At 31.9% G+C, this 13,193-nt stretch overlaps 1 protein-coding gene across 2 annotated transcripts in view; it reads right to left on the minus strand.

Annotated features, from left to right (window-relative positions):
- Window positions 1-6,647: 6,647 nt before the first annotated feature.
- Window positions 6,648-13,193, minus strand: part of LOC111695751 (beta-galactoside alpha-2,6-sialyltransferase 2) — an 11,222-nt gene continuing 4,676 nt past the window's right edge. Inside the window, exons 6-10 of one of the 2 annotated variants that reach the window (XR_002763932.1) lie at window positions 12,856-13,009; window positions 10,050-10,209; window positions 8,681-8,779; window positions 7,616-8,407; window positions 6,648-7,391 (exon numbers count right to left, since the gene is read on the minus strand). Coding sequence is in view for 1 of the 2 variants with exons in the window: in XM_023465177.1 (XP_023320945.1) it covers window positions 8,401-8,407; window positions 8,681-8,779; window positions 10,050-10,209; window positions 12,856-13,009 (420 nt within the window). In the remaining variant the exon portion in view is untranslated. Of the gene's footprint in view, window positions 8,408-8,680; window positions 8,780-10,049; window positions 10,210-12,855; window positions 13,010-13,193 lie in introns of both variants that reach the window. The other variant, XM_023465177.1, reaches the window with a different exon arrangement.

Below are 13,193 nucleotides of genomic sequence, written 5' to 3' on the forward strand. Positions count from 1 at the left end.
GCCCCCCTTACAACCACAGAAAAAAGAAAACATGTTTTACTTAATGAAAAAAACCATTAATTTGTTCTCTATCAAGGAACGTATAGATTATATAGAACAAATGGGTGAAGTACACCTGCAGTATGGAATATAACAAAAAGGCGGTTTTACACCTTTTTCTTAACTTAATTCCACTCTATTCAAAATATTCTCTACTCTATACATAAAACTAACAAGAACTTTGCTGAGGATCTAATTTCAATTTTTATTTTAAAATAAATGATATGTATAAATTATAAACATTTTTTTCCAAAAACGCAAAATCTTGTTAAGTATACAGAATTAACAACAGTTCAAAGCAGGACCTGGGTCTTTGCAGAGGCGCTTCTACCAGTACATTATAGTACAGTACAGGGAGACAGAGAAAAATGGCAAATCCAAGTTAAACGTACACACATTGGAAACTTAAGGTATGAAGGAAGACTTATGAGGAAAACAAGATAATGCCTGCATTTATCTGTCAACGCTGTATAACCCTGGAGAACAGAGGTTTTTTACATCTCTGGGTCTAAGCTTGCTGTGGATAAGCTCGGCTTGCACTCCTTAGAAACAGGTCTGGTTTACAAGTTTTTAAGGAAAAGCTACAAACAATGGGAAACATGTTAATATCCATCAACCACGAATCTTCCTAATGTGGAGAAGCATCAAGTACAACTTACAATTGTAATTGCCCAAGATGTTCTTACACATCAGTTTCAAGACTCCAACTGTTGATAATCTACTCCTAGCCATTAAACTCCTTTTATTACATTTGTCATCATTTATAAGTGGAGATTCTGACATTGGGTCCTTTAAACTTACAAAATTCCACGTTTGGTGCAGTGGTCTTATTTCCTTCCCCACCCTTCAACAGAGCCAGGGAACATTAATTGTGTAATGTGTTACAATGTGTATAGATCTATAATTAGTAAAGTCATCAACATTCAACAATCTACAAACCTGCTCAGATAGCAAAGCAAATTCCAGAAAACTTGCAAGGATTATTATTTTATTATTATTATCATGGGTTCAGTGTCAGCGGCTGAGATATTGAATTTAGAAACATATTAATGAGCTGAACTTCCTTTTAACAAACCAGAGATATCAGAATTAAAAAATAAGCAGAGATTAGCAGAATTCTGAACCAATGAATAGATAAGAAGAATGTACGGACAGTTTCTAATATAATAATATAAATATAGAGTTTACAACAAAGGATGAGAGTTAATTAAAGATCTGAAACTTAAAAAAATTGTGATTTAAATTAGATACACTCCTAATAACTCAAAACCTTACTACTTCAAATAATTTACTTGTTTAATGTAGAATTTGAAAATATACTAATAGTCATTTTATTTTAAAAAAGATACTAGAACTTTTATATATTACTAGGCTTTAATGGCGCGTTGAGCCCCCCCTTTCCTTTAATAATTTTAGCTTTAAAATGTTGGTCTTTAAGATGCCATATTTTCATTGTTTTTCACTTTAAAAGATTTTTGCGAAAATAAAGCGGAAATCTGGTGAAATAAACACGAAAATTTCGGAAAAAACTTTGCCCATTTAAGAGATTCTTTCTTGCAATTGGCTGGCTAATGGCTAGCTGGATTTGGGTGAACGTACGTCTTCATCATTTATTAAAGTAAAGAAAGAGAAATTATTAATATGATATGATAAAAAATTCAAATGTTGAGCTCTCAGAGCAGAGAATTGCACACGTTTTTTTGCGCAATTAATTGTTGCAGCTACAACACCTATGGTTTTTGCGTAAATTTTTTTTTCGCGAGAAAAAATTTCGCAAAATTTCCCATCGTTTTTGCATTTTTTCGCTTCATTCATTTTTGCGAAAAAATGTGAAATGAGAAATGCAAACGAAAATTTTCGTTCGCTTAAAACCTTACTTACAATATCCTATTTTCAATTAAAAAATTAAAAAACATGCAAAACTTTTTAACCCCATGCATATGCAGTATATACAAATAAGAAAATGAATTGAACCTTTGCCACAAACTCAAATTTTCTATTTTATAAATCAGAATTCAAAGTTTGAAATATCTAAGGACCACTACAATGGGTTGTAAAGATATAAGGATTAGAAAATCATAGTTTGTGGCAAAGACTGAATCCTTTCATCGCATTGTTCTTATTCTCTTGAGAGTAAAATGTTTACTTCACAATTTATTGTCAAAATTGTTCGAATAGGATTGTACAAAATACAAATACCTCAGAGGAAAACCAAGAACTTTCAAATATTTCCTTAATTTTTTAATTCTCTACAATTTAAAAAACATCATTAAAATAAAAATGTTTTTAATAATTTCAAGAAATACAAAACTGTTTCTAAAATACTTCAGAATTAATTTATATGTTTTTTTCCCTACATTTTCAAAGTACATTCTAAAATAATACAGTTGACAAGAATGTTTTTTATTGTATTCTGTAAATTGATTTGAAAAAACAATAATATTAAATACTGCAATCCTCCCACCCTTGAGACAAACAAATTCTGGGGTTTTAGTGCAGGTTGAGTTTTTTGAACCTTATATTGAAGAATTTGTTGTTAAAAAAGGAAAGTCCTTCCAGGATAGTTGTCAATGTTGGTTCATTTGACCCTCTAACTAAAGACTACCATGATAGATTCACAACAGTACCCTAAAATCATAAACCTTTACTTTTAAGTCGTCTTTACAATCTTCTCATTTGTTGGAAATCCTGCATCTAAATACAATAGATACAATACTTATATATCTAAATACAATAGATACAATACTTATATATCTAAATACAATAGATACAATACTTATGGCGAAATATTCTTTTATTAAACTTATTTCCTCTTAAACGCCTCTCTTGAAGGATTGCAAAGGCACTCTTAAAGGATTGCAGAGGCATTCTTAAAGATTGCAGAGGCACTCTTAAAGGATTGCAGAGGCATTCTTAAAGGATTGCAGAGGCATTCTTAAAGGATTGCAGAGGTATTCTTAAAGGATTGCAGAGGCACTCTTAAAGGATTGCACTGGCATTCTTAAAGAATTGCGGAGGCCCTCTTAAAGGATTGCAGAGGCATTCTTAAAGAATTGCAGAGACACCCTTAAAGGATTGCAGAGGCATTCTTACAGGATTAAAGAGGAATTCTTAAATGATTGCAGAGGCATTCTTAAAGGATTGCAGAGGCACTCTTAAAGGATTGCAGAGACACTCTTAAAGGATTACAGAGGCATTCTTAAAGAATTGCAGAGACACCCTTAAAGGATTGCAGAGGCATTCTTAAAGGATTGCAGAGTCACTCGTAAAGGATTGCAGAGACACTCTTAAGTGACTCTCCATTTAAAGAGTGGCAGGTCCGATTCACAACATGAATAAAGGACATATACATTGTTTAATTTCAATCGTTGTTTCTCTATAAAATCAGATGTCTGTTACGTAAACAATATATGCACCTGATAAAGCTTTAAGCCTCCCCTTAGAAAAAGGCCTCAGAGAATATAAAGGGTTGAAATGCATGTTCATATCCCAATTTTTTAAGGCCAGTTCATTGAAAAAAGAATTAGACTGATAACTTTAATTAATAGTTAGGGAGCTAGGGAGGGTTGGAAAAAGCAAAATAAATGATAAAAACATGTAAAAAATATTTAGTTTTTGTTTTATACAAATATCAAAGTGTGACACATGTTTCTACGTCCATTCTTCAAAGGCTTTACAAAAATATTAGTTTTTAAATCTATGCACAGACCGGACTTTTTACCGTCCTAACCCAACCCAATGCGATAAAAATGTTTTAAAAAATACTTTAAAGTTCTACTCATTAAAAGTCACAAAATTGAACAGTGATAGTGTCAAAAATGAGAGAGCTAGAACAAAAGAAGAGGTGGTGGCCCACTGGTTATGAGGCGTCAAACACCCCCCCCCCCAGCCAGGTTGTGATTGTGAAGGTCTCTTTAAATTTAGGGAACCTTTAAAAAGATTTTTGATGTATTTTTTGGTTTCAATATCCAATATTATAGACCACGGCCTCACAAGACTATCGTTTTATGAATTAAGGATAAGGGTTTTAAATGCTCCTTTATGTATTCCTGATCTCTTATAAAAGGTTAATATGGTTCGATCAGGTTAGCAACGAAGGCTAGGAAATGAAAAGCTGTCATGTTTAAGGTGAACAAATATGGATATAAAGTAAGCCAAGGGTATACGTATTTCTTGATACAAAGAAGAAATAGATTCGTGAAACCATTTTAGATTGAAAATTATTTTTTCTTTAGAAATCCTTTTTCTTTTATATTTCAAAGTTTCAGACAATTTGATTTGTAAATAAAAGAAAGATCTGCGAAAAATATTATTACTTAAATCTTATATCCAAATCTTACCAAATGCGCAAAATAGAATTTTTTATTCAAGCAAATTTGTCATTCAAAATTCAATTCATGACAGGGAAGATTTGTAATTTTTTTTAATTTTGATTTCTTACGATATATTTTTTGCGGATTTTTTTGTATATCTCTTTTTTTTTATCTTCCTCTATATCATATCTCAATATGATTTTAATGAAATGTTGAAACAGCATAAAAAAATTGCGAAAATAATTTTGGTAGAAAAACCAAAATTAAAAAAGTTAAAAATCAATACTTACACAACTTGATCGGACAAACCTTTTCAGGGTACCGTTGTGCATCTTGACATTGCAGAACCCCACCCTCTTAAAGAGAATGGGGGGTTGTAGAACCCCCAACCCTCGGTAAGATTGGGGATTGAAGAACCTCCCCCCTTTAAGATGGGGGGATGTAGACTCCCCCCCCCTCCTGGTAAGATGAATGCATGAATGGGCTGAATGACGTCAAGACGAGGATTTCTACCCAATTATTGTCGAGTGGAGAGATTTGTACCATTGAGTGAGGTTTTGGGCACACACACACACACACACCATTCTAAAACACACACAGATCCCATATTCCAACACACAAAAGCATGCCCCAAAACACCCCAATACAGCACCCCACACAAAACTACACTTGAATAAAAAATGATGTAATCTGTTTATACAGGTTTATCCACAAAGGGTGAGACTGTAAAGACGATCTGAAACTCTCAAAATATGACGATTTTTTGGTTGAATTTAATCTTCTGACTTGAATATAGAGTCTATTAAGGACTTCTTTAATGATTTGACAATGAACGAAACCTGTTCACAAACACAGTTGAAGGAAGTTTTGAATATAAACTCTTTATATCTGAAGATGGATTGCAAAAACACAACCAGCCAATAAACACACAAATTAAGGAAACAAACAGATCTAGTTAGAAACCAAATAAACATTCAGAATACAGATAAAAAGCATACACCCAAACAGAACAATTTCAAGCAAACAATTGCAGACAAACAGACAGATTGAACACGAATAAACAGACAGATTAAAGACGAATAAACAGACAGATTAAAAATGATAGACAGATTGAAGACGAATAAACAGACAGATTGAAGACGAATAAACAGACAGATTAAAAATGTATAAACTGACAGATTTAGACAAAGAAATCAGACAGATTGAGATGAATAAACAGACAGATTAAGACGAATAAACAGACTAACAAACAGACAGATTACTGACAAACAAAAAGAATTGAACACAAACAAAGACACATATTTCGGATAAAAAAAGATATTTTGCTAAAAAAAGACAAATAGACACGTGCATACATTAGATAACTGGCATTGAATTTATTTGTAGGATTATATTTAGATTTCAAATAAACAAACATACACGAGCAGACATTATTTTTAAAACTAGGATTGAATTTATTTGCAGGATTATATTTGGATTTCAAATATCTTGAGTGTTAATTGAAAGGTTACTCGTACATAGAAATAAGAATACTTTATTCATAAATAAAATTTAGCATTTAAGAATAACAGATTATTAGGGCATAGAGTTTTATTTAAGACTAGAATACTAAATATCACATAAATTTGTGAACTTAAGTCGAATTTTAACATACATCTAAATCTCCGGGCGAAAGATAAATGACTCATAGAGACTTATCTTGCAAAATAATAAAATAATATCATATTCTTACTTTCTCATCTTATTCAATCTTTCTTCAAAATTTACGTTTTTTTCATTAAAACTTTTACCGGTACATTATTTTCCTTGACAATACCTAAAGAAGATTAGGAAAAATACATGCAGCGGGGTATTATTTTTTTAAGTCATCCCTAGCTACGATTTAGAAGTAAAAAATCCCGTTAAAGGGACTGTAAGCACAATTTCTTAAAATATTTGTCGTGATTTTTTAATCCAAAAATCTTCGATTTTCCATTCAGGGATTTTGGAGCAGAATGTAAGGAACCAACTGACCGAAATTTGTTTTTAAGAAAGAAACACGATGATTCCTCAATCTTAGGTTTAGAGGGTACAGTTGTGAGTCGAGGAGAGATCTCTTAAACTAGTAGACAACTTGAAATTACGTTGACAGTCCCTTTAACAAGTTTGCCTGGATTATCAATACCAAATACTTTGTGCAAGAAAACATTTAACAACATTTATAAACTATAGTTTTTACTCCTTTTTCTGACAGAAAACTTGAAAATACAATCATTTACTATATAGTTTCTCTCTTCAAACATAATTTCTCCTTGGTATATATAGAACATTTTTTAAGCTTTATTTGGGATTTACAGGATTCCTTTATTTTGGCAAAATGAAACTATAATGTTCATGTTAATTTTTCTTCTTTTTCCCCCGAAATCATTGAATATATATATTTTGGTGGAGTGTCGAGGGGGGGGAGGGGATTCTTCATAATATAACATCTCTAAATAATGACGTGTTGAGGTAGTTATAAAACAGTTCTATATTGTTTGTAACAATGTAAAAGAAATACACGAGATTGAGATCAAAGTAAAGTAAGGGAAGGAAAACAATAAATAATAAATTATTAAAACTCCTAAGAGTTTTTTGATCCCCTCCTCTCCTTCTGAAGAAAAAGATAAACTCCTGTGATTATAATATTCTAGGTTAGGAAAGGTATATCTTTACTAAAAGTTGCTGTTTTTCAGAGGGGGGGGGGGGGTGCTCGGCACATTTAATAAGAAACTATGAAAACTATAACAAAACATTTTTAAAAATGAATAAAACATAAACATGTGAAATTAAAACAAACTAGTACTGAATTATTTGGTAACGAGGTACAGATTTGGCAAGTATGAAAGGTAACATAAACAAAGTACTACTGAATTATTTGGTAACGAGATACAGTATTTGGCAAGTATAAAAGGTAACATAAATGTTTGGCATTGAATTCGCATACATCTTATTAGACTAAAATAGATTTGATTTAATTTTTAAAAATGGAGTTGAAGCATTCGTAAGATATAAAAACAACTTACAGGGTTATCCACAAAAGAATGATACTGTAAAGACGACCTGAAACTCTTAAAATATGACGATACCAAGGTTAAATTAAGTCTTCGGCCTTAGATATAATAATTTAATGGATTATCTAATGATTTGGCAACAGAAACAAACAATTTTACACTTTCAGGGAATCCTAAATATAAGGAAACAGATAGTATAAATTCAGTATAGTCGTCTCTAAAGTATCATACTTTCTGGGTAACCCTGTACTAGGGTCGGTCGACCTTCAAGATCCGTTCTTTAGAATTTTCTAGTTTTTTTACCACACAAATCAAGCAAGTTAAAAGGGCTGTAAGAGTAATACTTCTAAGCATGCAAAGATGGCAATGCCTGATTCACAACGGTACCCTTAAAAACTTTGTTTGATCAAGTATGAAATAGATAAAAATGTTTAATTGTTTATGTTTAAAAAAAACAATTGTTTTGAGTTGTGGTTTCTCAACTTGAGCATTTATACTGGAGGAAAACATTTAAGAATCATCCCCCTTTTAAACATTTAAATCTAGAAAAATGACCATATCTTCCACATTTTTGATCAGACAAAGGGTACCGTTGTGAATCATGCAGTGTCATCAATTTGTATGTAGTGTTACTTGAAGAAAAGGCTTACAATTCCTTTTAACATGATGTTCTCTGCACGTTTGCTGTTAATATCTACGCAAAATCAAACGCCTAAATGTATCATTCGTGACGAACGATTGGGTCTTTTATCAACATTTTAACCATCTTAATATAAAAACCGCAGTTTTTTTTATTAACAGATTTAAAGGTTGCCCATCTTTAAAAGGATTAAACGGTACAGCAGCAAGTTTTAGGCTGAATTCATTACTCTTTCTCATTTTGCAGAAATCTGCTTTTGTGTAAAATTACACGCTAACTGTTTTAATTATATAAATCTACTTTACAGGGTTTACAAGACCAATTTGGCCAATATGACATCCAGGGGTCAGAACTTTTATGTTGGATATCCTGTGGTCTAGAATCTAAATTGAAATATCGAAATTAAGCGTTGTAGATTAGAGCAATCTCACACAGAAGTTACGACCTCAGAAGGGGTTGCATAAAAATCATCTCTTTTAAAAATTATATTTACTTAATTCATTTTATTTGAGATTCATTATAAATAACACCACGCCGACCGCCATAGCAGTAATTTAGGGGAGTCAGGGGTCGATATATTTGTGGAAACTACAACCAGGGGTGTACTCAAAAAAGGAATAGAAAGAATCCCTTGTTGAAATAGTTGAATGTCGTCCCCTGTGTGAAGACGAAGCGCGAGCAGTTTCTCAGCAGAGAGTGGATGCCAGTCCCCCAGTGTACAGCCCAGGTTCTCCTCGGTATCATAGTAGTGACATCTACATAAAAATAACATTGGTAAATAAAAAAATATTTAAATCATGATCTCTGTTATAATTAGCAGAGTAAATAATCAATCAATCAATCAGTCAATCCACCCATCAATCAATCAACCAATACAAAACTATCCAACAATTAAGAACTCAGTCCATTTTTTAGTCAATTTATTTATTAACAAGGCAGCCAACGCAAATTATGTTTATGTTAGGATTATTTTCAGGGCTCCTGGCGGAGTATATAAGAAAATTTCCGTTTGTTGTCATGATATTCATAAGGTTGCATATATCACATTAATATACAGAGTATATTATATTCAATAATTACGAATATCCAGTGAATCAACTCTAAAAATAAGGGACATTTATTTCTTTTTTTTTGGTAGAGTTTTTATTTAAATTAATCAATCAACCGATCAATCAATCAATAGATCAACCAACCAATCAATCAATTAATGATCCAATCAATCAGTCAGTCTATCAACCAACCAATCAATTAACTAATCAATCAATTAATCAACCAACCAATCAATCAGTCAATCGATCAATGATCCAATTCACTTTAAAACTTTGGTTAATAATTTGATAATAAAATGGATAGACAGACAAAAAAAACAATTAGTCACTTTTTCAATCAATAATATAATCAAATAATTAATGAACAATTTACTAAATCAATTCGCTAAAAAATCTCCTATCAACAAAATAACTTCAAAACTCAAATCTAAACTTTTGAAAAAAGGGAGCTTATAAAAATTTCCTCATTTCTGGATGGTTCATCAAGTTTTAGGTAAAAATAAGCGAAAAAAAATAGAAGAAAAAAAATTTTAAATTATTTTTTGTTGAAAAAATTCAGTAATCTTAAAGAAATGACCTGGATCCGGATCCATTTTTTTCCAGTGCGGATCCAGACCAAAACTAAATTGATCCTTAGCACAGGATAACAAAATAACTTCACAAATCAATTAATCTCAACGCTTCAGTGAAAACACAAAATAACTTGTGAATTGCATTTATATTTGACCTTGTAACACGAGAAAGTCGATATTATAGGCTTTCTATTATCAATCATCAAAATTATTTTATCCATGCCCAAAGTTTATTTTTTTTTGTCTCAGATTCCAAGGATAACGATATCGAGAAAAGGGAAAATTTATAGTTTTTTTGGGTTACATAACAAAGAAGAGATGATAAAACTCCCCCCCCCATATGAAAAATCATTACCCCCTCCCCCCATAGCCATACCGAATACATCAGAAAAAGTTTGTGTCACCTTTTGGTGAGTCTCATAGAGGGTATATATTCTAGAACATGTAGGACTGAACAGTGGTCCAGGAGAAGAAGGAGACCCAGGAACCCCGAGGAGGGAGGGGTGGGTAGAAGAGGGACAGGGGTCAAGGACTGTAACCAGTTCCACATACTCCACAGAGAATCTGAAACACAATAAACCTTTATTTGAGGTTTTCTATCGGAAACAGATCATCCGACCTAAAGGAAACTTACTTAAAGGGGCTGTAAGCGTAATTTCAAGTTACAGTCTCATCAGAGCGCACACTTGAAATTTAGCTTAATACTAGCGGGTTTCGATAAGTTTAAACAAACATATCTCTGTACTTGACGAACACACATATTTTCAGGGTACCGTTGTAAATTGTGATTGCTCACTTTGCATGGAGGGTCACTTGAAATTTTACAGTTCCTTTAACTTTTTGTTGACCAAAGGGGTTTTCAATCTAAAATTGTTCAAAATCTTTAAAAAGGTTAGATAGCATGATGCCGGGTAGGTAGAGTTATTGGTGGTCAGACGTAACCCGCGGTGAGTTAAACTTGATATTAAAATGGAAACCCTTCAGGTTGGATTCCTCTATGTCAATTTCCATAGCATCTTATTTTCAATGAAAAAAATAACTGGATTTGAAAAAATTGATTTTGTGCAAAAAAATGCATGATTAAAATTGATTTCCCATTGTAGTGAACTACTTACTTCTCAACCATATTATGTATAAAAAAGACATTTTGTTTATTTTGCATTTTCAGGCCGATGAATCAAAACTCTTTATACTTTTGTGGAGCTTTCCAAATTGACAACTTCTATTAAATAGTTTTCAAGCACTACGTTTATGTTTCTGGGGTTAGTCGCAGTAACGGAATGTTATTTTTTCTCTCGAATTTTCTTTAGACTAAAAAAATAATTGATGATCTTCTAATAATAATTAAGCAAACATGCAGTTAAACCAGAAAAAAAAACATCAAGTGGGTGTTTCATTGAAAAAAAAATCCTTAAATCAGATACTTTAATAATAATAATTGCAGTTGATTATACTATAACTTGGAAAAATCATTATGTGAGTGTTTCATACTAAAATATTTAAAATCTTTATCAGATACTTTAATAATAATAATTGAGTATGAGTATAGAACAGTATAACCTGGAAAAAATTCAAGTGGGTGTTTCCAAAAAAATGTACAGCCGTTTATCAGCAGGTTAAATAATAATAATTTGGAAAATAATTTCAAGTAATATGAAAATACTAAGGCAGTATGACTTGAGTGTTTCATAAACAAAATTGTTCCAGTCTTTAATCAGAAAATTTTATGATAATAATTGAATACATCATTACATATTTTAATTGTATTATGAATATGAGAGCATTTTAACCTTGAACAAAAAACATCATGTGGGCTTTTAATCAAAAATGTTTATCATTCACTAAAAGGTGATTACTTTATTTGACGAATGTTAAAAATAGATATTTTTCTGTAATTTTTCTCCAGAAAACTAGTTGTTAACACGTTCCATAAAATCAACATTGAAGAGTGAAGACTAATAACTATCATATCTCGACAAACAAATACGTAGGTCCAATTCTGCAGAATAAGCGAACAGAACTCATGACTCAAATTCTCTAATCCTTATATGTAACCTGATGGAATGGACGTACAGTGAGAACCATAAAACTATGGAATATTAAGCTCAAGTTATGATTTTAATTGGTCCAATGGAAGAAAAATATTAATTGATTGTTCAATTTACACAGAATTATTTTACTTAATAAGTTGACTTCCAAGTTACTATTTAAACAATTTGCTTCATAATAACATCAAAAACACCAAAGATTGATGAAATGTCGATTCCCAATTCCAGAGTTTTAGGAGTCTCACTGTATATCATATCAAAATATGACTACTGCTAGATCAAGCAGTCACACTCTAAAATATCTAAATATCACAATAAAATTTCAGATGGCGGCGTGTCTGTTCAATTTCTTAGTAGAGAATTTACGTAATATGAAACTAAATAAAATAGAATTCTAGAAATTTGATAAGAACCCTTGAATCTTTTTCAATTAATTAGTTTGAGAGAAAACTAACATATTACTGCGGTTTAACCAAACACATTTTAAAGACTGCTTATCTCCTTTCACAGAGTCAGCTACGTAGGCCCAAGTTGACCCGGCACGACATGCTACGTTTTTACCAAAGGTTTAGGAGTGCCATCTCACGGCCACTTGTTGAACATAATACTCATTCAGAAATACTCCAATTTTAAACAGGAAACATAACATTTATGAATTCAGTCTTTTTTTTAAGATTTTGTGTTTCGTATCCAAATGATCCTTAAATATCCTTGAATACAGATGTTTGCTGATTGGTCGTGTACAGTACTTGTCCACAATAAACAGTAATAATATAATAAAACAAACAAAAAATAAAATAAAACAATAAATAACTCTCTTATCTCTGAGGCCAACTAACCCCTTCTTAATTGACTTATATAAAGCAAAGTGTAGAAAGTGTATGTTTGTACAATTTAGTACAATTTACATGTATATTGACAATAACCAAACCGTAACACTAAGAAGAGTTGTAACCAAAAATAAAAAATGTTGTACCCCCCCCCCCTCTCTGGTAGCATTGAATTATAAATGGTTTCGGCACTAAAGGTCGATTTACTATGATCAATGAAATATTTTTGGGTAATTCAATAATCTTCAATGTTTGAATTTTGTTTAAATGTCTGACAAATTGTGTTAAAATGGCTAAACTGGGGGGGGGGGGTAGATAGAACTGATGTTTACCCGGATTTAGCAGATACATTGAGTCCTCCGGCTGCATCAACCTCTTGGAGAAAAACTGCTCGAAGAACGGCCAGTCCGGCTTGTTGTACCAATCCTCGGTACTCGAGTTGTACGCAGAAGGGTCCCACACCAGTACAGCAGATTTACTGTAGATCTGTACATACCATCCATATTTATAGTTATAATCGTCCCCCTTCTTAAAAAATATCTTTTCTCCAGTATGTTATGCACGTTACGTTCATTTTTTTGTTGATTCAAAACTGTGGAAAATAAACTAATTTTTGGGTAAAAAAGTAAAATTAGTTCATTTCTAAAACCTAACCCCCCCCCCCCCAAAA

The sequence above is a fragment of the Eurytemora carolleeae genome, unplaced genomic scaffold (assembly GCF_000591075.1).
Source record: "Eurytemora carolleeae unplaced genomic scaffold, Eaff_2.0 scaffold87, whole genome shotgun sequence".
Taxonomy (NCBI): Eukaryota; Metazoa; Arthropoda; class Copepoda; order Calanoida; family Temoridae; genus Eurytemora; species Eurytemora carolleeae.